The 22,397-nt window shown below is 38.0% G+C and overlaps 1 protein-coding gene and 1 long non-coding RNA gene across 2 annotated transcripts in view; one reads left to right on the top strand and one right to left on the bottom strand.

The window, feature by feature from the left end:
* LOC139139845 (uncharacterized) overlaps positions 1–22,397 on the top strand; it is a 228,949-nt gene that overhangs the window by 50,661 nt on the left and 155,891 nt on the right. The window lies entirely within an intron of this gene.
* LOC139139696 (aggrecan core protein-like) lies at positions 859–21,335 on the bottom strand. The gene is made up of 4 exons (XM_070708556.1): positions 20,964–21,335; positions 14,408–14,677; positions 4,899–5,243; positions 859–1,231 (listed from the first exon to the last, which is right to left on the bottom strand). Exons 1-4 carry the CDS (start codon positions 21,280–21,282, stop codon positions 942–944), a joined length of 1,224 nt encoding a protein of 407 aa, XP_070564657.1. The 5' UTR covers positions 21,283–21,335; the 3' UTR covers positions 859–941.

The following is a 22,397-nucleotide window of genomic DNA, read 5'->3' on the forward strand; positions in this document are numbered from 1 at the left end:
CTAGTACGACGCGTGAAAGTAAACAAGATCCACCATATTGGAACGACCTATCGATAAACTGTGTTTGTTGTTGGAAGCTGGTTAAGTAGTTGATCATGATAAATATAGTGGTGTTAACTGTGAACAGTTACAGTTTAATATTGTTGTTGTGTTTAATCAAAGTTCAATTTGAATCACTTTAAAAATTTCAGTAAAATTTCAAATTTTCTTTTCCGTGCTTAAATATTGAGAGAGACATCTTGAAGGCACACAACAGTTGTTCTCAAGTAACAGACATATGAAGTACATTTGTATGCAGCTTCAAAACATTCATTTTTACAAGATGTAGTAATCATTTGGCGCCATTGTGTATTTATACAAGAAAATTGTCACATGGAACATTAATGACAATTAGGGGCCGGGATGTAGACGCCAAATTACTCTTATTTCTTGTTTCATTTTGGCTGACCTCTTGTGCTGTATGAAAAGCCTAGACTTTTGTGAGTATCGTCTGCCATAGAGGGCGTAGCTCAGTGACATTGACTTTAGATCATTCTGGATCAAGGACTGAACGAGGCCAGAGGGTCGGCGAACCAAAACACAAAAGTTTTACGGTTTCGTCTTGGTTTTGCGTTATCTACGGTAGTATAGTTTTCCGTAGTGAGTTGTTACAGTATTTCATAGGCATTAAATGATGCAGAAAGCATCTTAAAATGCATCATAACGTGAACAGCGTGTCTGAATAGCGACAGACAGATGACCTTGGTTGAACTGACAAGGTGAGTAGCAGCTACCCCGTGGAGTTGTTTATTCAAGGCTAGGCTAGACGGAATCAGTAAACTTGGAAGGCCCGCCTCCCTCTGAGGAACTGCAAAGGACAAGGTAGGAACCAGTAGGTTGCAGTAATAGTGCACATCCCATATCTCGTACTTTGCGCTTACTATGTCCCTAGCTAACATAGATTATTGACATCTGAAATTTAATATGCAGTAAACATCATATTCATTATCTCTCGAGGGAAAACCCCAGCTTTGTATGGCCTTGGTACTGCCACAGCCATTTCTAGGTGTCTGAATTGGAAACCGTACACTGCCATCGGATAGCCATCCCGCTTGACACACGTCTAGACCATTCTTCCATGCTACGTAAAGGTCTTCGTACGATGCCATCCTTGCGCTGGATTTTATGCATTCAGCGGCAGCCTCTGCGAAATTCAGCTTGTACCTCCCTTCAGAGCTTCTTACATGGAATGCTGGAAATGAGAAAACATGAAATCCTACTGTTTGTACGAAGGCAGAGAAAGTTCTTCAAAACGCAAAATGCGAAATTCAAAATGCAAAATTCAAAATTATGAATGTTGTAATTTGAAGAACTCTCTCGGCCATCGTTTGTTTGCCATCGTTTCTTCAAATATAGTCGAGGACCTCTCCTCGGTTACGGTTAACGCTACGCTCTCACCGAAACCAACGTCTGTCGAAGATGAAACTGCTTTTCTGAATTTGGAAGGGCTTCAGCTAAGAAAAAATACGTCACTCGCATTACAATGTCATGCATTCAGGAGTTGTCCGGTTCCCTGCCCCATTCTTACCGCTGGCTGCGCGCTAACAAAATAGCGGGGTCAGGTATGTGTTAAGTTGTAAGCACGGCTGTCATAGGTCATGAGTATCGAGCAGGGTGATTGAATCGAGTTCGATTCCGTTGCCAAACAAACTGATATGAATTGAAAATACTCCCGTGTTTCAGTATACATTGCAGTTGTCTGTAAATTGAAGATTTTGCCACAAGTTTTTAACTTCACTGAAAGTGCCATGATCAACAAACATGACGGACGATATGCATCATAGATTAATTCGAAATATCATTAAATGTACAAATACTTAATCAGCTGAAATAAAAATACTAAATTTCTTTGACTGCTGTCATTGTATCTCCTCTTTACATTGCAAGTGTTATTGCCTTAGTCAAGTCCTTCAAGTTCTAGCTCATTAAATATGCAAATAGTAATTAGCTGACGATAAATGCAAAACATTGCACTGTTATCAACTGTTGTCAAGTCGCTCCACTTATAACTAATTTTATAAAAGCTCCAACAATTACCAATCGGTTGACACACACACACACACACACACACACACACACACACACACACACACATATATATATATATATATATATATATATATATATATATATATATATAATTTCATCAGCTTTGGTCGAGTCCTGCCAGTTTGATGCGCCCAAGTAATAAAAAATGTTCACTACGATGCAAATTTTAGCTGATATGAAAATGCAAATGTCTTTCACAATACGATATCATTGTCTCATCTATATGCTTTGTTAAAGTCCTTCCAGTCTAATATCCATGATTGGGAAAGTTCATTAATATGCAAATTGGTTACTAGCTGATGTAATGATGATAAATGACTTTCAGTAATACTTTAACAGAGTATCTTCAATGTACATAGCAAGTATTGTCAACTTTAATCAAGTCTAGTTAGATGTATACTTCTAATAAGGAAGTTCATTACATATGCAAATCAGTAATAAGCTGATCTCAAAATGATAAATCGCCTTTCATATCATTGTAAATGTACATGTATCTCCAATGTAAATAGCAAGTTTCGTCAACTAAAATCAATTCAGCTAGATATCCCTATTAAGGTATGTTGTCTTAGTATGCAAATTAGTAATTATCTGATGTAAAATATGCTAAACAACGTTCGTTGATGTTATATCAAAGTATCTACAATTTACGATGATATAACCGTCATTTCACCACTAAATGCTATTGTCGTAACTCTCCTCCTTGACTTTTGGTTTTACTGGAAAACTCCGCGCAAGAGAGGACAGTCTCCCTCTGGCACTTCCCCCTCAACTTTTTGCATGTTCTCCCCTGTACTTCGGCCTTGTCAGATATCCTAGTGAAAACCTTGTCATGATACCCATCCAAATTAAACAATACGATATGGTTGGATACTGGTCATAGCGTGAGCTTTTATATCTATATTTTTTGTGACTTTGAATTTTATTTTGTTGGTTTCACCTTTTTCAACTGTCATGAGATAACCGATGATAATCTAGCAGGGTAAACCAGGATTTGAAAGGTCTTTACTATTGCTGTATTTTTGTAAATTTTACAAAAGTATGTATTGATATTTAACTTTTCTAAGTGAGGGGGGTCAGTCAAAATTTCTGTGTTAGAGGGGTTACTCAAATTCACTACGGTTGGCTAGGAGGGTTACTCGAAATTTAAGAGTTTCCGATTAAATTCCTCGACACCCCTGCCGTAAATAATGACGGCTCCCTAAAGGCAATATTCATTGTATTGTAATGTCACACCTTCTCGGGTTACAACGACTTTGTTTACTCTTAATAAATTTTTGATTCTGCAAACTTACATTATTGTCGGTACTTTTATATCACATTGTCAAGTTGCAATGTCACAGGGCGTCACCTGAGCAAGCAACAACGTGTCGTACTGGACTGCGTGTTATCGTGGAACAGCGCTTGTGAAATTTTCTTAGGCCTTGATAAATTCTCGAACAAATATGAATTTGAGGTCATGTCGAAATCAAAGTGCCGCGATTACAAGCTATCTGTGAGTCACACGTGGCGACCGACCCACTCTGAACTCGTCCAACAATGAATACACTGGCATCGTGAATCAACCCGGCAATAACAGGAACACTTTGGCAACTATTTTCAGGAAAAAGTGGAAGTCTAACTTAAGCAAATTTGCTAAGATAACATCAGAAGAGTGCCTTTATCTATGCATACGATCAGCTCTCTCTTTCTCTGTCTGTTTGTGTGTCTCTGTCTCTCTCTGTCTCTGTCTCTCTGTCTCTCTGTCTCTCTTTCTCATCAAGTCTACAACCATTTGCGGTGTGTCATTTTGTCAACATTCTTTAAACCGGTTTGTGCTCATAGCTCTGGATGTCGACAAGTCGTCCATATTGGGTATGATTCGTCAGTGTACATGAATCGCCATTCCAATTGGTAGTATATTGCAGCGTTAGCCTTGAAAGCGGGTAAACGTCGTAACTGGTGACTTCTCACCAACTTGTAAGGAACAAGTAATCAACATCTCAAGTCAGTGAGAAATTCTCTAACTTTCAAAACTGTCAACTGCTCACTATTAATAACAAACACGACGGAACAATATAACTCCAGAGACTCTTAGTATTGTTTTCATCTTTACCGCTGGCGAATATAAGAGTGAGTTACAAAAAATTTATATTTGGGTATAAGGCTTTGAATTTTCAACTCACCCATGTGCTATGTTAAATTTGAAAGCAAAAGTCGAGTATTCAATCTGTCAAAAGGCGCTTGAATATGAAAGATTCGGACGTCTGAACCTGAATGCTGCCAGCTGAACCTCAATACTATGCAGCTTGAAGACAGGTTAGATTTACATAGTAACCATGGAAACCGGTGGTTCTTTCCAATACCACCTACACCGACGGATCACACCTCAATGGTCACAATGGGACAATTTGTATTGTGCGTACATCTCATCACTGAAAGTCAATTAGCTACCAAACAACAGGTAGTAATTTTGTAAATTTCAATACACATACCAGTGTCTTGCAATTATTAAGCTTATAGTCAACGAATAAAAACGATGTTATATTTAAGACAAAACGTCAGTAGATATACTGACATCATCTCGAATATGTTGCACGTGTCGCAACTTTTTAATTAACTTTTTTTTTTAACTTTTTTATTAACGTTTTTACTAATATATTACTAATTTGTCCTTACAGTAGCAAATGTGACATGATTGCATTTTTTATTTTTAAATTACGTCCGATTGGCAATGAAAGGTAAAACAAGCTATACAATGTAAGTTGTGGTACACGTATTGCTCTTCCGTTGTTTACCGTTTACACAAGTCAGCCCAATATACGTTTGCTTACCCTGAACTGGCGAGGATGAGGAGCTTTCATGACACGGGCAGTCTCTCTTCCACTCTTCAAATTTATCTCGAAGAGATTGTAGAGAAGTCTTCAGGGCACCGATCTCTTCTCTTACAGCGTCGTCGTCGGTGACGTCGGTGCGTTCTCGGCAGCCAACTGCCTGTTTAAGGTTAGGACACCGTCCGTCGACATCTGATGGTGATGTGAGTGAGTATGAGCAAACTCTGTCTGTTGTATCAGACGTCTGCTGAGACCAGGTGTACGTGCCCATTCCAAGTAGAGTTGCCAAGACGACGACGGAAACAAAGGAGATTGACATTTCGGTAGCTTGTTGGGAAAGTTTCCCTGTAGACAGTTACAATGCTAAACAAGACGAGCGATGAAGGTCTTGGCAAAACTGTGGCCGTACTTCGTAACTTATACCGTGTTCTTGAATGTTCCATTTTAATTCAGAGGGGAGTTAATTTGTACCTTTAAGGCGAGAAAATTCACGAGACTTGCTTCTTTTAGCTGTACCTGAAGAATTAGCACTTTTAGAGGGTGAGAGTCGTCGGAACTCATACAGGGCCCATAAAACACCGTATCCAAGATATTGATGAAAGTTCAAACATGTTTGTAATAATGCAAATCGTAAACTACAAATGTTTAAGGTACGTGTGATTCGTTTATAGATACCATGCATAAAATACGTTGTGTATGTGTAAACATGAAAGTCGCATAGACGCAGTTCCGACGACCCCTTCTCTCTCTTTGAAGTGACCCGTTCCACAGTAGAATTATCATATGTACACAACTTGTTTCAATGTGTTCTTTCGTCTCCAATAGTAAACTCAGTCTTTCTTTCCATCCTTTAATAATGCGTTCCCCATTTGCATGAAAGTAAATGAACAATAATTATTTTTGTTCATTTCTCCGAAAGTAGAGAATGCCAGACTGAGTTGTTTGTTTCATTATTCAGAATGTTACGATCCAGATATCTTGACACATCCTGTTTACGGTGGTCGCATATCCGCGGCATTGTAACTTTCTTTTTGTTGGACTTTCGCCACCCGCGTCCGTTTCCCTGTCTGTGTCCGTTAAAAATCGCTGAGAATAGTGCTGACAGTGGAGGAGGGCATTGATCGATTGATCGATTGATCGATCAACTCTATTGTTGATTGATTCAACACAAATCCTTCAATGTTTAATACGATGATTAAGGAAGATTTCATTTTTATGGGGGTATGAGCTGGAGAAAATCGGGTAAGGTCCATCGTGTAAAATGTGACCCTCCCCATGGACCAAATTTTAAATTTTGCAAAGTGTGTATGATCTCGATAGAACTGTTGACTTAGTGTACTGGGATTCTGTTGAAATTTTCTTCTAATTAAATATAAGTTGGAAAAGTAATGTTTTGTGGTTTGGTCACCACAAATTAACAGTGACACAAATGATAAAAGGTAGAGTATATAAAACCAACTAACAAACTGTTTATTATTCAGGCGCGGGTTCAGAGGTACAATAAGATTTATTGCTACTACAGATGATGCCATGCCTTGTCAAAAGACAAGTGAAGGCGCAGTAAACTTTATTTGAAAGGATCTAAATTGAGCGTATTAGTATTTTGAGATCTGTACTTAAGAAGTTCAAAGTCACAAATCCGCTAAGTGAACTTGATCTTGCCTCGTGACAGACACGGATAGAACATGCTGACACTAGTAGTGTACCGCAAACAGAAAAGTCAAATCCGGCGGCTTGGAAACAGACGAACCAGACGTGAATAGTTTAAAAAGGTGATATATATTTTCGTAAGTATTAAAAATAACAAATCGTAGTTATGAAATATTGATATCACTAAAACCGAGTTCACATCCGGATTGAGCTTCCTTTCTGCGGAGCAGCGCTGTTCTGTCCCATGCATTTCCAAACTTAGCTGCTTTGTATAGTTAAAACTCACGTTTACGCACATCCGGGAGAAAACATGTGTTGAATCATTTCGCTCAAGGGTCTGTGGTTGAACACTGTGACTCTGAGGTGTGTGTTCTCAGTAACAACTGGAGTCTCGTGCCCTGCAAATTTTCCATCTCCGAAAAGTTCTCTTTTCCTCCAATATACGTTCAATTTTCTCCTTAAAGCGCTTTGTGACACTTTCATTGTTACTGTTGCGAACGAGGTTCAGGTAGGGGACAGTCAATGAATAGTGTAGTGTAGAATTAGCCATGGGCGTTTGTTTGTGATTAGAAAGAAAGCATCCTTGTTGTCTTTCTCTTGAAACTTTCAGAAAAGACTTAGCATTGGAGATTATTTTGAAAGTTGTATTCAAAAAGTTGTGCCAATGTGTCAGATATCAAGATAAAGTGGTAAGAATATTCCTTTCTGTATGAGAGAATATGAAAAAAATATGCTGGCTCGCTAATTTTTCATAGTGCTTTGTCATTGTGTAACTTCAGCACGTAATTAACAAACACTTTTTTCCTCATAAAATCTAACAGTATTTTATAAAGAAATATTTTCGTGGTCTATATCACAGGAATAGCAATGCTTTAGTGTAAATAACCCCCTTTACGTTTTAGGGCTGAAAGTTGTCTCAGAACAGTAACCATGACAGAGTGTGAACTGCATCAACTCATGATGTATCTGAAAAGCAAGATTGAAGCACAACCTTTCTCATGATTTTTCTTGTTAACTTACTTTTCCAAAAACAGCAACTATCAAAAGTTGAACGAGAAGGAACCTATTCACTAGCGGTAATTCAAGACCCCCTAACTCAAAGAGCATAAGATTCGGCCCCTTTCTCTGCTTATTTTTGTTGTTAGACTCTAAATCAAAGTATTACATATGCAGAAATCTTAATAATTATAATTTTCCCTGACGAGTTTTCGGCATGTAGTTTGTTGAAATCATCAAAAGATGACATAAACTTTACAAAGAATCCGTATATATGCTATAACAAGCGCGTGCTAGGGGTGTTTTCGAGATTCTACCTAGGAGTTTACTAGAATGCTTCGTATGCCGTACAGGCAATGATAGGTTTTTGAATGAAATAGGAAAAAAACAAACAAAATACAATTTTGCAGAGAATTATACTTATTATTGCAGTCACCCTCTTGCAATTAAAATGACATAAGCGAGCGCTGCCGTCTATATGATTTAAAAATCGACAATCATAAGGTCATTGCAGATCACCTCGTTTTCTCTTCCGATGATTATGTTTGACTTTTAATGCGATGGTGCCAGAAAGGGTGTTGGACTAATTCAGAATAAGATCAAGGCAATAATGTTGTATAGGTTGTAAGACGGTGTCCATTCGTAACTAAAGGAACGTGTTTGTGAACTATGCAGGAGGTCTGGGTTGTGATCCCAGTGATATCGGATGTGGAATTCAATCTTTAGACTCCAAATAAGCAAAGGCCAAAACTGTCACAGATCACATTTTCAAGTTGGTTTTAAAGTACATGATAAAAGTTGAAATGAGCTAGCAACAGTCAAGTATGGTTTTGCCTTGAATTTAAAAAAAATAGGGAGATGATGTACGTAATCATGACGTCATTCTTCTGAATACTATCAAGATAACATTACTGTACACTATAATACATATTTTACGCCGTTTAACTCACTAACATGTCATTGTTCGTTGAATTCATTTCAGTAAATGTCCTTGTATCTACAACAAAATAATAATAAAATAACGGAAATGTTAATAAAATAATATGATGATGGTCAACCAATGCAATTCATCAATATTGTCTTGAACATCGAGGTCCATAAAACTGTCTTGTAGATCTGCCTCGTCCTCCCTGTCATCATGTTAATCATTCAGTATGATCATTTGCAATATCTACAATTCATTTTCTTTCTTTATTTCGTGGTGTGAACAGGGAATTTTTCGCTGGACATATTTGTCTCCTTTTTGTGAGATATGTAAAACAAGTCAATTTCACCTGAGGCTTTTGAGTACTTCCGCTGTAATCAATGCGAAGGTTCCTATGTAACTGAATGACCGTAGGTGTCAATGTCGACAATACCGGGCCTTCGTAAAGTTATTGAAACGGAAGTGATAGATCAATGTCAAATATTGCTTCGCGAACAAAAAATTGGAAGTTAAAATGCTGCTGCTGCTGTTGACGGTGATTATGATAAATGGGATTCAAAACCTGCATTATCTTGATATCTGAGTATTATAAACTCATGTCCGTATAACTGTATTAAAATTAAATATAATATTATAGACCTTGTACGTGGAAAACTCTGAGCCCGTTATGATGAAGTTGGCGATAATAATGACAAATGAAAATGTAACATAGCATAACATAACATGAAATAACATAATATAACATAACATATCAGCACAAACTTTAATTTGAAAATGAAGAAAGTAAGAGAAATTTCGGTCAAGAGAGTCGTGCCATCGCAATACAGAGTAGTCAATATCAATGTATTTCTTTTCCTCTGTATATGTCTGAACATATTCACTATCCAACGAAACATACAATCTGGATAAAACATGTCAATAGTATAAGTGATCTACAAGTTTTACAATGCTTTCAGGTTCCAAAAGGCACTGAAAGCACACAAGATACATTCGAAAATGCACCGAGACGACAAACAAGAACTTTGATGAAATGTCTTAAGGGAGCCGTCATTTTATGGCCTGGGGGGCGGGAGTCGGAGGAATCTGAGGGGGGTCACTCGAAAACTCGAAAGCCACAAGGGGGTTGCTCAAAAGCGGAAAACAAGAAGGGGGGGGGGGCTACTCAATTTTGTTGATATGTACTGAAGCATTTAGTGAAGTTATGAATTAATACAACAATAATAGTAGCAATATGTATGCTTGAGATATGTATGCGTTCACTGTTGGCACTATGCTTCGCTCATGGTAAATGTTGCCGTTCGAGCACTTCGGTGAGTCCATATTTCAATCTTCGACAATGTGTAACCGTACTCTCTGTTTAGAGGTTGCCATAAAGCCATTATGGTGATAACCGGGAGGGCACATTGTATACATTTTGTGTATTTCGCTCACTGCTTTAATAGCAGTTAGAGCACTCTGAGATTGTTGGGCAGCCTCTTGCGTAATATAAGGGGCGTTCACTGTTGGCACCATGCTTCGCTCATGGTAAATGTTGCCGTTCGAACACTCTGGTGAGTCCATATTTCAATCTTCGACAATGTGTAACCGTATTCTCTGTGCCCAAGTTCAGATATTGCCGTAAAGCCATTATTGTGATAACCGGGAGGGCACATTGTATACATTTTGTATATATATATATATATATATATATATATATATATATATATATATATATATATATATATATATCTCATAATACAGGTGGTTTCAAGTAGAAACTAAATCTCATTACACTATGTGTTTCACGTTATTGTGATCTTCAGACGAAATTCGACCTGGCAAGCCTCATGTTAAGTGAACTGGAATATAAGTTTTGGAATACTGTCTCAGATTTCTGTTCCTTTGAGTTTTTTATACAAAAAAATCTGAAAAAAATACTCCCAAAGTGCCACCAAATAACACCATTTTAATCTCTATTTTTCAAAAGCTCCAATGGCAGGAGGGGGGACAACCCCCTCCTGACCTCCCCCCGCGGGCCGCTTGTGGTCTTCGCCCTCTAGTAAAAAACCTACGGAAAACACTGCATGTCATCAGCCCCTGTCACAGCAATGGAAACTCTTTCCAACACAGACCTATACCACAGGGTTTAATCAGGGTCTGTACAGGGCCTGTCGCAGCAGCAATCCATTTTACTGTATAGATATTTAACTTTCCCGTTATTTTTTTTGGGGGGGGGGGGTCACTCAAAATTTCTGTAGCAGAGAGGGGGGTACTCAAACACGTCATGGTTGGCAGGGGGGTTACTTAAAATTTTGGGGTTTCTAAAGCAATTCCTCCGACCCCCTAGGCCGTAAATAATGACGGCTCCCTAAGTTAGAGTGTTATAGTAAGATATAGTCTAAGAGAAGCAGTTGTTCCCTGAGTTGCCTGACATTTGATATTTTTTGTAGAGAAATTTGTAAAGAGTGACGGAAATCTACATTGTTAATATTTAGCCGTTGGAATATACATGTCATTCACGTGTCAAGTAAGGGAAGGGCAGTGGACCAAGTCCAAGGACAGTAGGCTCGTAGAATTATTTGTGTTATTGAGTGTTTAGTATCACCTTTTTGTTTCAGAAATGATCCTAATTCACTAAAATTCTACTCAAATTGATTTTGTTAGTTGTTGAAGGCACGCCATTGGCGTCATTATCATAATCAGCACAGTCATTGAAGAGAGACATGTCATCAGCTTTTAATATCGTGACCACAAACCGAAGGACAAATTGGCAATATAAACATCAATCACGAGGGGAGGGGGTAAATAACCTTGTGAGGTATTTTATACTTTAATACGTTGGTGTTTCAACACAGCAAACCTTGTTCATGTCAAAAGTGCCGTATACAAACTAATGAAAATCATCTTCAAAACACATTACAGATTTAAGTGCTCTCTACCTTTCCTCACGATTAACAGCTGTTCAGACCACAGGCGCTCGTAGTGTTCATAGAACAGGAAAGTCAAAAGTAACACTCGCATCTTAGTATGAGTTATGAACAGACCATAGGTATGATACCAATTTGTCACTGCGGCTGAAAGGTAGAAAATATCTTCCAGTATTCGATAGATTTTTCACTTTGAAGTCTTACAATTGCTGTCTAAAAGCAGAAAAGTTGAACTGTGATGAGTCTTTCTCAACACAGCGACGAGCGCTGTTTGTACAACTAAACACAAACGTGAACATTAAATGACTAAATATGACATTGTGTTTATCTCACCGAGAATTCACATGGCAGTTCCCTTTTTGGACGAAATGCACCCCTGCCGTCCATGAAGTTTTGATGCAATTATAACCTACTAGTACACTTTGCTCACTTTTCAGCAATATGCTGATGAATTGAAAGACATCCGAATACCATTACTGCAGTATTTACTGTTAAAATAACCCAACACATTGCTTGTGTCCTTTACCTTATAGATCAGACTTAGTATTCTTCTGCAGGACGCTACCTTCTTACGACTTGCGTGTATTCATTCTGCAATTATGACGTCGTCAACAGTTTGTGGAGCTTTAAACCCTCATTCAAGTTCTTAATTGATTCAACACAACGCTTTCCTGTGGAGGTTTAACGTTTTATCATTCGTAATCGCATCAGCTGACTTTGTAGATCTGTTATCTAAAAGCCGACTTCAGTTAAATCCAAATCTGGATCGGTCAATAATACCCACCAAAGAGCGCCTCTAACGACGACCGTGGGAGAGTATACGTGTACACTTTGCCAATCAGTGAAAGATTGAACGCGATGACCTATCCAAAAGAATGTGTTTTCGAATAGTATAAAACAACTTAAAGACTTAGAATTTTGTACAAATTTGAAAAAAATTACAATACTGGAAGATTGTCATATCCAATCAAATAAGTATAAAACTTTATAAAGTTTGGGTAGTAATGGTTATATGTCAAAATGGTATTGAACTTAAAGCTCCAATACCTGCGAATTTTCAGCATTATTTTCATGATTTTATTTTCAAACCAAAGTTGGTTCGTATAAATGTGCTAACTGAAGGACAGGTATAGAAGTGTCACTGCTCACTGATTTGGACTATCCCTACGCGTTATCAAGGGGTGCCGCACTCATAAACTGTTCCCCTCACGGAAAAGTACAAAAATGAAGTATTTCCTGGACATACACATCGTGATCATAAAAGAAACAAGCATGATGCCATTTACTAGAATGCACAACACACGGTGGCCAACATTTTGTTGATGTAATCTTTATTTTCTCTGCCAATAATTAGTTTTTGAAAATGACGGGAAATCTTAAGTGATGTTAAAACGTTTGAATTTTCATGGCACTTTCGACACTTATGACAGTGTTAAACACTTTTTCAGTCTTTAATGGGTCTTATTCAAGAAAATTCTTGAAAACTGAGGATATTTTGAGATCGGTTTATTACACATTCGCAGCTATTTGGGCTTTAAGTCAATTAAAAGGATGATTCATAAAAGTTCAGTTTTGTCCTAGATCCTGTGCACTATAGCGATATCTGCTGAGAGCATTTCTCCATGACCTCCTCTTTATATTTAACACACTCTCGATATCAGATAATCATTTTTATGATAGATTCATTTTATGTATTTTATTCATAGGGTATCAAAATCTTGTTTCTGCAATATTGTGCTTATCAAGAGATTGCCAAAAGTTGTGTCAAAGAGGACAGAGAAAATAAACAAGACAAAGAAAAAAATTACATGTAGAGATTAAATTTACATTTGGTTGAAAGATACAAATCTCTATTGCGTATTTCGACCATGACAAATTATTTTCTTGTAACAAAAGATGGGTTTGTTATCGAGGCAGTCCAATGTTTCGTATATGTAGAATTAGCTTTCTTTACACATAATCAGTACCTCATACATTGAAGAGTAGATATTTCTCATGCTTGATCAGGCAAGAATACCAATTTTTTATCAGGAAATATCAAAAAGCTACTCATTTAGTAATGATATTCATGTACATATCAAATTGTACTATGTTTTTATAAAATTGTACCATTTTATAATCTGTGTTTTTCCTTCTTTGTATCATTTCATAACTGCACTAAATGTTTCAGTACATTTCCCAAAAAGTTGAGTAGCCCCCCCTTCTTCCTCTGCACATTTTGAGCAACAACCATGTAGCTTTCAAATATTTTGAGTACCCCTCAGATTTCTCCGACCCCCGGCCGTAAATAATGACGGCTTCCTAACAACCCACACAATGGGGTGAGAGGGTTGTTAAAGAAGCATTTGCATCGATATCAACTGCCGAAAGTCGAGGCAGTTTGTCAGGCAAAACCTAAAATTCTATGAACATGGGATACAGTTTCTCTCTAGCTCTGAATACACTGTATGATACAAAGTTACGCAAGACTGTCAGCAGTTGATAAAAGGTGCGGAATTAGCGTGCTAAATGATACATTCAAAACAAAGTACATTTCAAACACACTAGAAATGCTGGTGGAAACTGGTCGCAGACAACCAAGTTTATTTTGTCGCGTTTTGATATCAATGTAGGGCAAATCAATTCATAAATCATATTTATCGAACAAAAATTGACGCCGTACCAAATAGACTCTATCTATACTGAGTCATATGCTTATATGTGTAAGCGAAGGCGTTACAAATCATTAAGTACACTTACATGCATACTGTCACCTGTTCCAATTCTGCCACAGTTACCATTGAAAGAGAAAATCTAACCAATCACAGATTTTAAGCGGGTGGCCGCTTTTTAAAAACAGCGCCCTCACATGGACATTTTGAATACCAAGGAACGCCCCTTTGACCATATATTGGCATATAGAGATTGCAGGTGAGTGTATATAGGTAAAGAGTTGATATGGGCGGTGAATCATGATTGCTGCACAGCCCATATCTCGTACTTTGTGCTTGTCATGTCCCTAGCTAACAAAAATTATTGACATCTGAAATTTTATATGCAGTAAACATCATACTCGTTATCTCTCGAGGGAAAACCCCAGCTTTGTATGGCCCTGGTACTGCCACAGCCAGTTCTAGGTCTCTGAATTGGATACCGTACACTGCCGTCGGATAGCCATCCCGCTTGACACACGTCTAGACCATTCTCCCAAGCCGCATACAGGTCATCGTACGATGCCATTCTTGCACTGTGTTTGATGCATTCAGCGGCAGCCTCTGCGAAATTCAGCTTGTACCTCCCTTCAGGGCTTCTTACATGGAATGCTGGAAATGAGAAAATGAAATCATATTGTTTTTACGATGGCCGAGCAGTGTTGTCTTTATATTTAAAAGTAGCCAGGTAATTTAAGAAAGTAGACGGGTCACGGTGGACTGTGAGGGATCGATACCGAGCGGCGAGTGAGCGTAGCGAACGAGGGGGAGAGTGCGAGAGGAGGGTGTCCCCCCTCTCGCAAGGCGAAAAATGTAATTTAGTAAAGGGAAAGCAATTCCACACATCGTTCATGTATTGGTGGTTTTGCGTTTAATGTATAGTAGTGTGTATTTTCTGTTTCACTGTCTTGTGTAAAGAGCCGATTAGGCACGGAGAGACACAGTGGCTGTAATCTGCGTGTCAGTGCAGTCTGTACTCCAGAGAGGAGAGACTGTGTAAGACACTACGATTCTTTGACGCTATATTTCGGAAGTTTGCCAGACTTTCTTCATCAATTGCCTCAAGTTCATCTTCAGTGGATAAATTGTGTGGTATATTGGCAGATTGTATGTATTCCTATTTTGTCCCACTGGAAGTTTGTTCTTTTCATTCTGGAAGCTAGGATATCTCATTTTGTTCTACTGTGTTCAAGGTCGTGTTCGTACATAGCGGGCAGATGAAAGTCCCCTAGGGTGGGGAGGAGGGGTTTTTGTGCAACGGTTTACCTTATTTGATGTTATCAATTTTGACTGTGATATTTCAAATAAAGTTCAACTCCAAACCGTCTGACACCTTTCTTTATTACTACAAGTAATTTATTAATTTTGACTGTGGTATTTCAAATAAAGATTTCGACTCCACACCGTCTGACTGCTTTATGTATTACCGACAAGTCCTTATCTCCTCTCCAACTTGTGGAGGGACTGTGGTATTGGAAACACAGTCAGAGAGTGTGGAGTCGAAAGCTTTATTTGAAATATCACAGTCAAAATTAATAAAATCAAATAAGGTAAACCGTTGCACAAAAAACTCTCCTCCCCACCCCAGGGGACTTTCATCTGCCCCCTGTGGTTCGTATTGTGTTTACTAGATTGAGAAATAATCGTCAACATGTTTAATGTTGTGCGTTTCTGTCAAAATGGAATTTTTTCTGTGTAATAAGTTGTCTGTTGTAATCTTTGTGTGAAATCACTGGTTGACGAGTTATTTTTGACGCTTCCTTATTAGTGTGTAGAAATTTGGAGTGGAAATCGTGTTCTCTGGTGGCATCTGAGGTGACATTTGACATTAGAGGAGGGATCAGTACAATCTACGTTAAATAAATACTAGAAATTATTCACCATCTGGCCTACCTACATAACTGTTTATATTGTTTTCATTGTGATATTTAAAAAAAAGATATTCAATTCAATCAGAAAAGAGTTAATTAACTTAGGGACCACGTCAAAAGATGGATGTCGGATAAAAAACTTAATTCTTTAAGTTTTGCCCCACTCCTTGAAACTTAAATGATGAATATTTATCAGATGTTCCCATTATTTCTTTACTGTGATAATTCCAATCATACTTAAAACACAATCAGGATGGAAAATTGAAAATAACGACAGTATTCTAATGAAAAACATATTTACTTTTGTCAAAAAATTTATTGGATAATTCACTGCAATGTTAACTCGTGCATCAATAAAAATGTCTATTTCAGACAACTACAAGAAAAAGAAGTTTTCCAGTTGCAATTACGGCAATGTAGGGAGCAAAAATATGTAATTACATCTTCATTTTTTAAGAGTTCTCAACCAAATCAAACAATAATATCGTTTTTATCGGATGAAAAACTTTTTAAAGAATTTAGATTTTTATCCAACATCGATCTTTTGATGTGGTCCTTTAGTAACATACTCTATTGATTAAAATTATTAATTATCTAAAATGATACCCAATAAATGAAATATTCTGACATACCCTTAACAGTGCGTATTTGACGTATAGCGTATCAGTAGATAGACGAGGCTGTCAGAGAGAACAGCGTAAAACGGTCGGAACATGGCAACGCGCCTGTGACCGTGGATTCTAGTACGTAAAAATAATTAATGAAAATAAAATACCCATTCAAATAAACAGTTGGTTCTAAAAAAAAATTCAGTTCCAGCTCATTTTTTTGAATCTAGAAAATGCGTCGGTATTGCTCTGAGAATAACTTGATTTGTTGAGAAGATTATTATATTCGTACTGTCGTATTGACGTTGGCAGCCAGCGCGGCGGCGGAAAACTAGCTTGCCAGTCTCGTGAACTTCGAATCGTCGATCAAAATCATATCTTTTGGTGCTTTTCTATCACAAATTTAGCGAAATTGAAGTTTTTTATACATAAACTAAATGTATTGTTGGAATCAAGTATACCTGTTGAACGGGCTTTCGTCGGGAAAAAAATATTGCATCGGCAAGGTGCCAATGGAGTGCATGGCCGACGCCACATTAAATTTTCCTTTTGTCGCCATCGTTAACGATGATTTAAAATTGACCTTCATACTAATCAAACCAATCACGCTGCTCGTAAGAAAGACAACACCATAGGCGCGTCAATCAACCAATCACACTTAGTCTATTTAACAAGTAAAAGATCGGGCTCTAAAAGCCACTAATGGGTATTTAGAAAGTGTTTGATGTTTGTGCAGTTCCAAGTGGGGAAAGGGGTCGCGAAACTGCCAATCTTACGTGTGCCGTCTTACAGCTGTCAGTGCTATCTCGAAATTAATAGGGCTATAAAAATAATCTAATTATGTTAAAAGTAGCCGGGGAAAAATGCAAAACAGGCAGGTTATTTACCCGGCACCCGGCTTCTAAGGACAACACTGGCCGAGAGAGTTCTTCAAAATACAAAATGCAAAATTTTGAATTTTGCATTTTGAAGAACTCTCTCGACCATCGTTTGTTTGCCATCGTTTTTCAAATATAGTCTAACGACCTCTCCTCGGTTACGGTTAACGCTATGCTCTCACCCAAAACCAACGTCTATCGAAGATTACTGCTTTTCTCACTATGGCAGGGCTTCAGCTGAGAAAAATTACGTCACCCACGTTACAATGTCATGCATTCAGGAGTTGTACGGTTCCCTGCCCCATTCCTACGCTGGCTGCACGCTAACAAAATAGGGTCCGGTATGTGTTTAAGTTGTAAGCACGGCTGTCATAGGTCATGAGTATCGAGCAGGGTGATTGAATCGAGTTCGATTTCGTTGCCAAACAAAACCCGATATGAACAGAAAATACCCCCGTGTTTCAGTATACATTGCAGTTTTCTGTCAATTGAAGCTTCTGCCACAAGTTTTCAACTTCACTGAAAGTGCCGTGATCAACATAACGGACGATATGCATCATAGATTAATTCGAAATATCATTAAATGTACAAATATTTAATCAGCTGAAATAAAAATACTAAATTTCTTTGACTGCTGTCATTGTATCTCCTCTTTACATTGCAAGTGTTATTGCCTTTAGTCAAGTCCTTCAAGTTCTAGCTCATTAAATATGCAAATAGTAATTAGCTGACGAAAAATGCAAAACATAGCACTGTCATCAACTTTTGTCAAGTCCCTCCACTTATAACTAATTTTAAAAAGCTCCAACAATTACCAATCGGTTGACATATATAAAGAAAATTTCATCAGCTTCGGTCGAGTCCTGCAGTTTAATGCGCCCAAGTAATAAAAAATGTTCACTACAATGCAAATTTTAGCTGATATAAAAATGCAAATGTCTTTCACAAATACGATATCATTGTCTCGATCTATATGCTTAATTAAAGTCCTTCCAGTCTTATATCCATGATTGGGAAAGTTAGTTAAATATGCAAATCGGTAACTAGCTGAAGTAAAGATGATAAATGACTTTCAGTAATACTTTATCAGAGTATCTTCAATGTACATAGCAAGTATTGTCAACTTTAATCAAGTCTATTTAGATGTATACTTCTAATGAGGAAAGTTCATTTAATATTCAAATTAGTAATTAGCTGATCTCAAAATGCTAAATCGCCTTTCATATCATAGTAAATGTACATGTATCTCCAATGTAAATAGCACGTTTCGTCAACTCAAGTCAATTCAGATATATATCCTTATTTAGGTATGTTGTTTTGGTATGCAAATTAGTAATTATCTGAAGTCAAAATTGCTAAACAACTTTCGTTGATGAGATATCATAGTATCTACAATTAACGATGATAATCGTCATTTCATCACTGCTATTGTCGTAAGTCTCTCCTCCTTGACTTTTGGTTTTACTGGGAAACTCCGCGCAAGAGAGGGTACACCCTCCCTCTGACACTTTCCCCCTCAGCGTTTTGCATGCTCACCCCTATACTTTCGAATTCGGCCTTGTCACATATCCCAGTGAAAACCCTGTCATGATACCATCCAAATTAAACAATATATATGGTTGGATACTGGTTATAGGGTGAACTTTTATATCTATGTTTTGTTGTGACTTTGAATTTTATTTTGTTTGTTTCACCTTTTTCAACCGTCATTTGATAACCAATGATAATCTAGCAGGGTAACCCAGGATTTGAAAGGTCCTTTCCATTGCTGTATTTTGTCAATTTTACAAAAACATGTATTGATATTCAACTTTTCTAAGTGAGTGGGGGGGGGGGGGTCAGTCAAAATTTCTGTGTTGGGGAGCTGGGTTACTCAAATTCACCATGGTTGGCTAGGAGGGTTACTCGAAATTTCAGAGTCTCCGATGAAATTCCTCCGACACCCCCTGCCGTCAATAATGACGGCTCCCTAAAGGTAATATTCATTGTATTGTAATGTCACACATTCTTGGGTTACAACGATTGATTCTGCAAACTTACATTTATTGTCGGTACTTTTATATCACATTGTCACGTTGCAATATCACCGGGCGTCACCTGAGCAACAACGTGTCGTACTGGACTGCGTGTTATCGTCGAACAGCGCCTGTGAAATTTTCTCAGGGCTTGATAAAATTCTCGAACAAATATGAATTTGAGGTCATGTCGAAATCAAAGTGCCGCGATTACAAGCTATCTGTGAGTCACACGTGGCGACCGACCCACTCTGAACTCGTCCAACAATGAATACACTGGCATCGTGAATCAACCCGGCAATAACAGGAACACTTTGGCAACTATTTTCAGGAAAAAGTGGAAGTCTAACTTAAGCAAATTTGCTAAGATAACATCAGAAGAGTGCCTTTATCTATGCATACGATCAGCTCTCTCTTTCTCTGTCTGTTTGTGTGTCTCTGTCTCTCTCTGTCTCTGTCTCTCTGTCTCTCTGTCTCTCTTTCTCATCAAGTCTACAACCATTTGCGGTGTGTCATTTTGTCGACATTCTTTAAACCGGTTTGTGCTCATAACGTTGAATGTCGACAAGTCGTCCATATTGGGTATGATCCGTCAGTGTACATGTATCGCCATTCCAATTGGTGGTATATTGCAGCGTTATGGTCTTGAAAGCGGGTAAACGTCGTAACTGGTGACTTCTCACCAACTTGTCCGGAACAAGTAACCAACATCTTAAGTTAGTGAGAAATTCTCTAACTTTCAAAACTGTCAACTGCACACTATCAATAATAAACACGACGGAACAATATAACTCCAGAGACTCTATGTATTGTTTTCATCTTTACCGCTGGCGAATGTAAGAGTGAGTTATAAAAAATTTATATTGGGGTATAAGGCTTTGAATTTTCAATTAGCCCATGTGCTATGTTAAACGTAAAAGCAAAAGTTGAGTATTCAATCAGTCAAAAGGCGCCTTAATATGAACGATTGGGACATCTGAACCTCAATGCTACTAGCTACGCAGCTTGAAGACAGGTTAGATTTGCATAGTAACCATGGAAACCGGTGGTTCTTTCCATTACCACGTACAGTGACTGATCACACCTCAATGGTTAAAATTGGACAATTTGTATTGTGCGTACATCTCATCCCTAAACGTCAATTAGCTACCGAACAACAGATAGTAATTTTGTAAATTTCGATACACATACCAGTGTCTTGCAATTATTAAGCTTATAGTCAACGAATAAAAACGATGTTATATTTAAGACAAACGTCAGTAGATATACTGACATCATCTCGAATATGTTGCACGTGTCGCAACTTTTTAATTAACTTTTTTTTTAACTTTTTATTAACGTTTTTACTAATATATTACTAATTTGTCCTTACAGTAGCAAATGTGACATGATTGCATTTGTATTTTTAAATTACGTCCGATTGGCAATGAAAGGTAAAACAAGCTATACAATGTAAGTTGTGGTACACGTATTGCTCTTCCGTTGTTTACCGTTTACACAAGTCAGCCCAATATACGTTTGCTTACCCTGAACTGGCGAGGATGAGGAGCTTTCATGACACGGGCAGTCTCTCTTCCACTCTTCAAATTTATCTCGAAGAGATTGTAGAGAAGTCTTCAGGGCACCGATCTCTTCTCTTACAGCGTCGTCGTCGGTGACGTCGGTGCGTTCTCGGCAGCCAACTGCCTGTTTAAGGTTAGGACACCGTCCGTCGACATCTGATGGTGATGTGAGTGAGTATGAGCAAACTCTGTCTGTTGTATCAGACGTCTGCTGAGACCAGGTGTACGTGCCCATTCCAAGTAGAGTTGCCAAGACGACGACGGAAACAAAGGAGATTGACATTTCGGTAGCTTGTTGGGAAAGTTTCCCTATACACAGTTATAATGTCTGAACAAGACGAGCGATGAAAGTCTTGGCAAAACTGTGGCCGTACCTTTCTCTTCCTTGTACCGTGTCATTGACTGTTCCATTTTAATTCAGGGGGTAGTTAATTTGTACCTCTAAGGTGAGAAAATCCATGAGACTTGCTACATTTAGCTGTAACTGAAGAATTAGCACTTTTAGAGGGAGAGAGTCGTCGGAACTCATACAGGGCCCATAAAACACCGTATCCAAGATATTGATGAAAGTTCAAACATGTTTGTAATAATGCAAATCGTAAACTACAAATGTTTAAGGTACGTGTGATTCGTTTATAGATACCATGCATAAAATACGTTGTGTATGTGTAAACATGAAAGTCGCATAGACGCAGTTCCGACTACCCTTACTCTGTCTTTGAAGTGACCTGTTCCACAGTAGAATTATCATATGTACACAACTTGTTTTAATGTGTTCTTTCGTCTCCAATAGTAAACTCAGTCTTTCTTTCCATCCTTTAATAATGCGTTCCCCATTTGCATGAAAGTAAATGAACAATAATTATTTTTGTTCATTTCTCCGAAAGTAGAGAATGCCAGACTGAGTTGTTTGTTTCATTATTCAGAATGTTACGATCCAGATATCTTGACACATCCTGTTTACGGTGGTCGCATATCCGCGGCATTGTAACTTTCTTTTTGTTGGACTTTCGCCACCCGCGTCCGTTTCCCTGTCTGTGTCCGTTAAAAATCGCTGAGAATAGTGCTGACAGTGGAGGAGGGCATTGATCGATTGATCGATCAACTCTATTGTTGATTGATTAAACACAAATCCTTCAATGTTTAATACGATGATTAAGGAAGATTTCATTTTTATGGGGTATGAGCTGGAGAAAATCGGGTAAGGTCCATCGTGTAAAATGTGACCCTCCCCATGGACCAAATTTTAAATTTTGCAAAGTGTGTATGATCTCGATAGAAGTGTTGACTTAGTGTACTGGGATTCTGTTGAAATTTTCTTCTAATTAAATATAAGTTGGAAAAGTAATGTTTTGTGGTTTGGTCACCACAATTAACAGTGACACAAATGATAAAAGG

This window comes from Ptychodera flava, chromosome 9 (genome assembly GCF_041260155.1).
Source record: "Ptychodera flava strain L36383 chromosome 9, AS_Pfla_20210202, whole genome shotgun sequence".
Taxonomy (NCBI): domain Eukaryota; kingdom Metazoa; phylum Hemichordata; class Enteropneusta; family Ptychoderidae; genus Ptychodera; species Ptychodera flava.

Coding starts and splice junctions, on each gene's coding strand:
- LOC139139696 (XM_070708556.1), bottom strand. CDS start 21,282: ATGTCAATCTCCTTTGTTTCCGTCGTCGTCTTGGCAACTCTACTTGGA. Junction 14,678..20,963: donor CTCATCCTCGCCAGTTCAGG/GTAAGCAAACGT, acceptor TCTCATTTCCAG/CATTCCATGTAAGAAGCCCT. Junction 5,244..14,407: donor GTATGATGTTTACTGCATAT/AAAATTTCAGAT, acceptor AACTGTCTACAG/GGAAACTTTCCCAACAAGCT.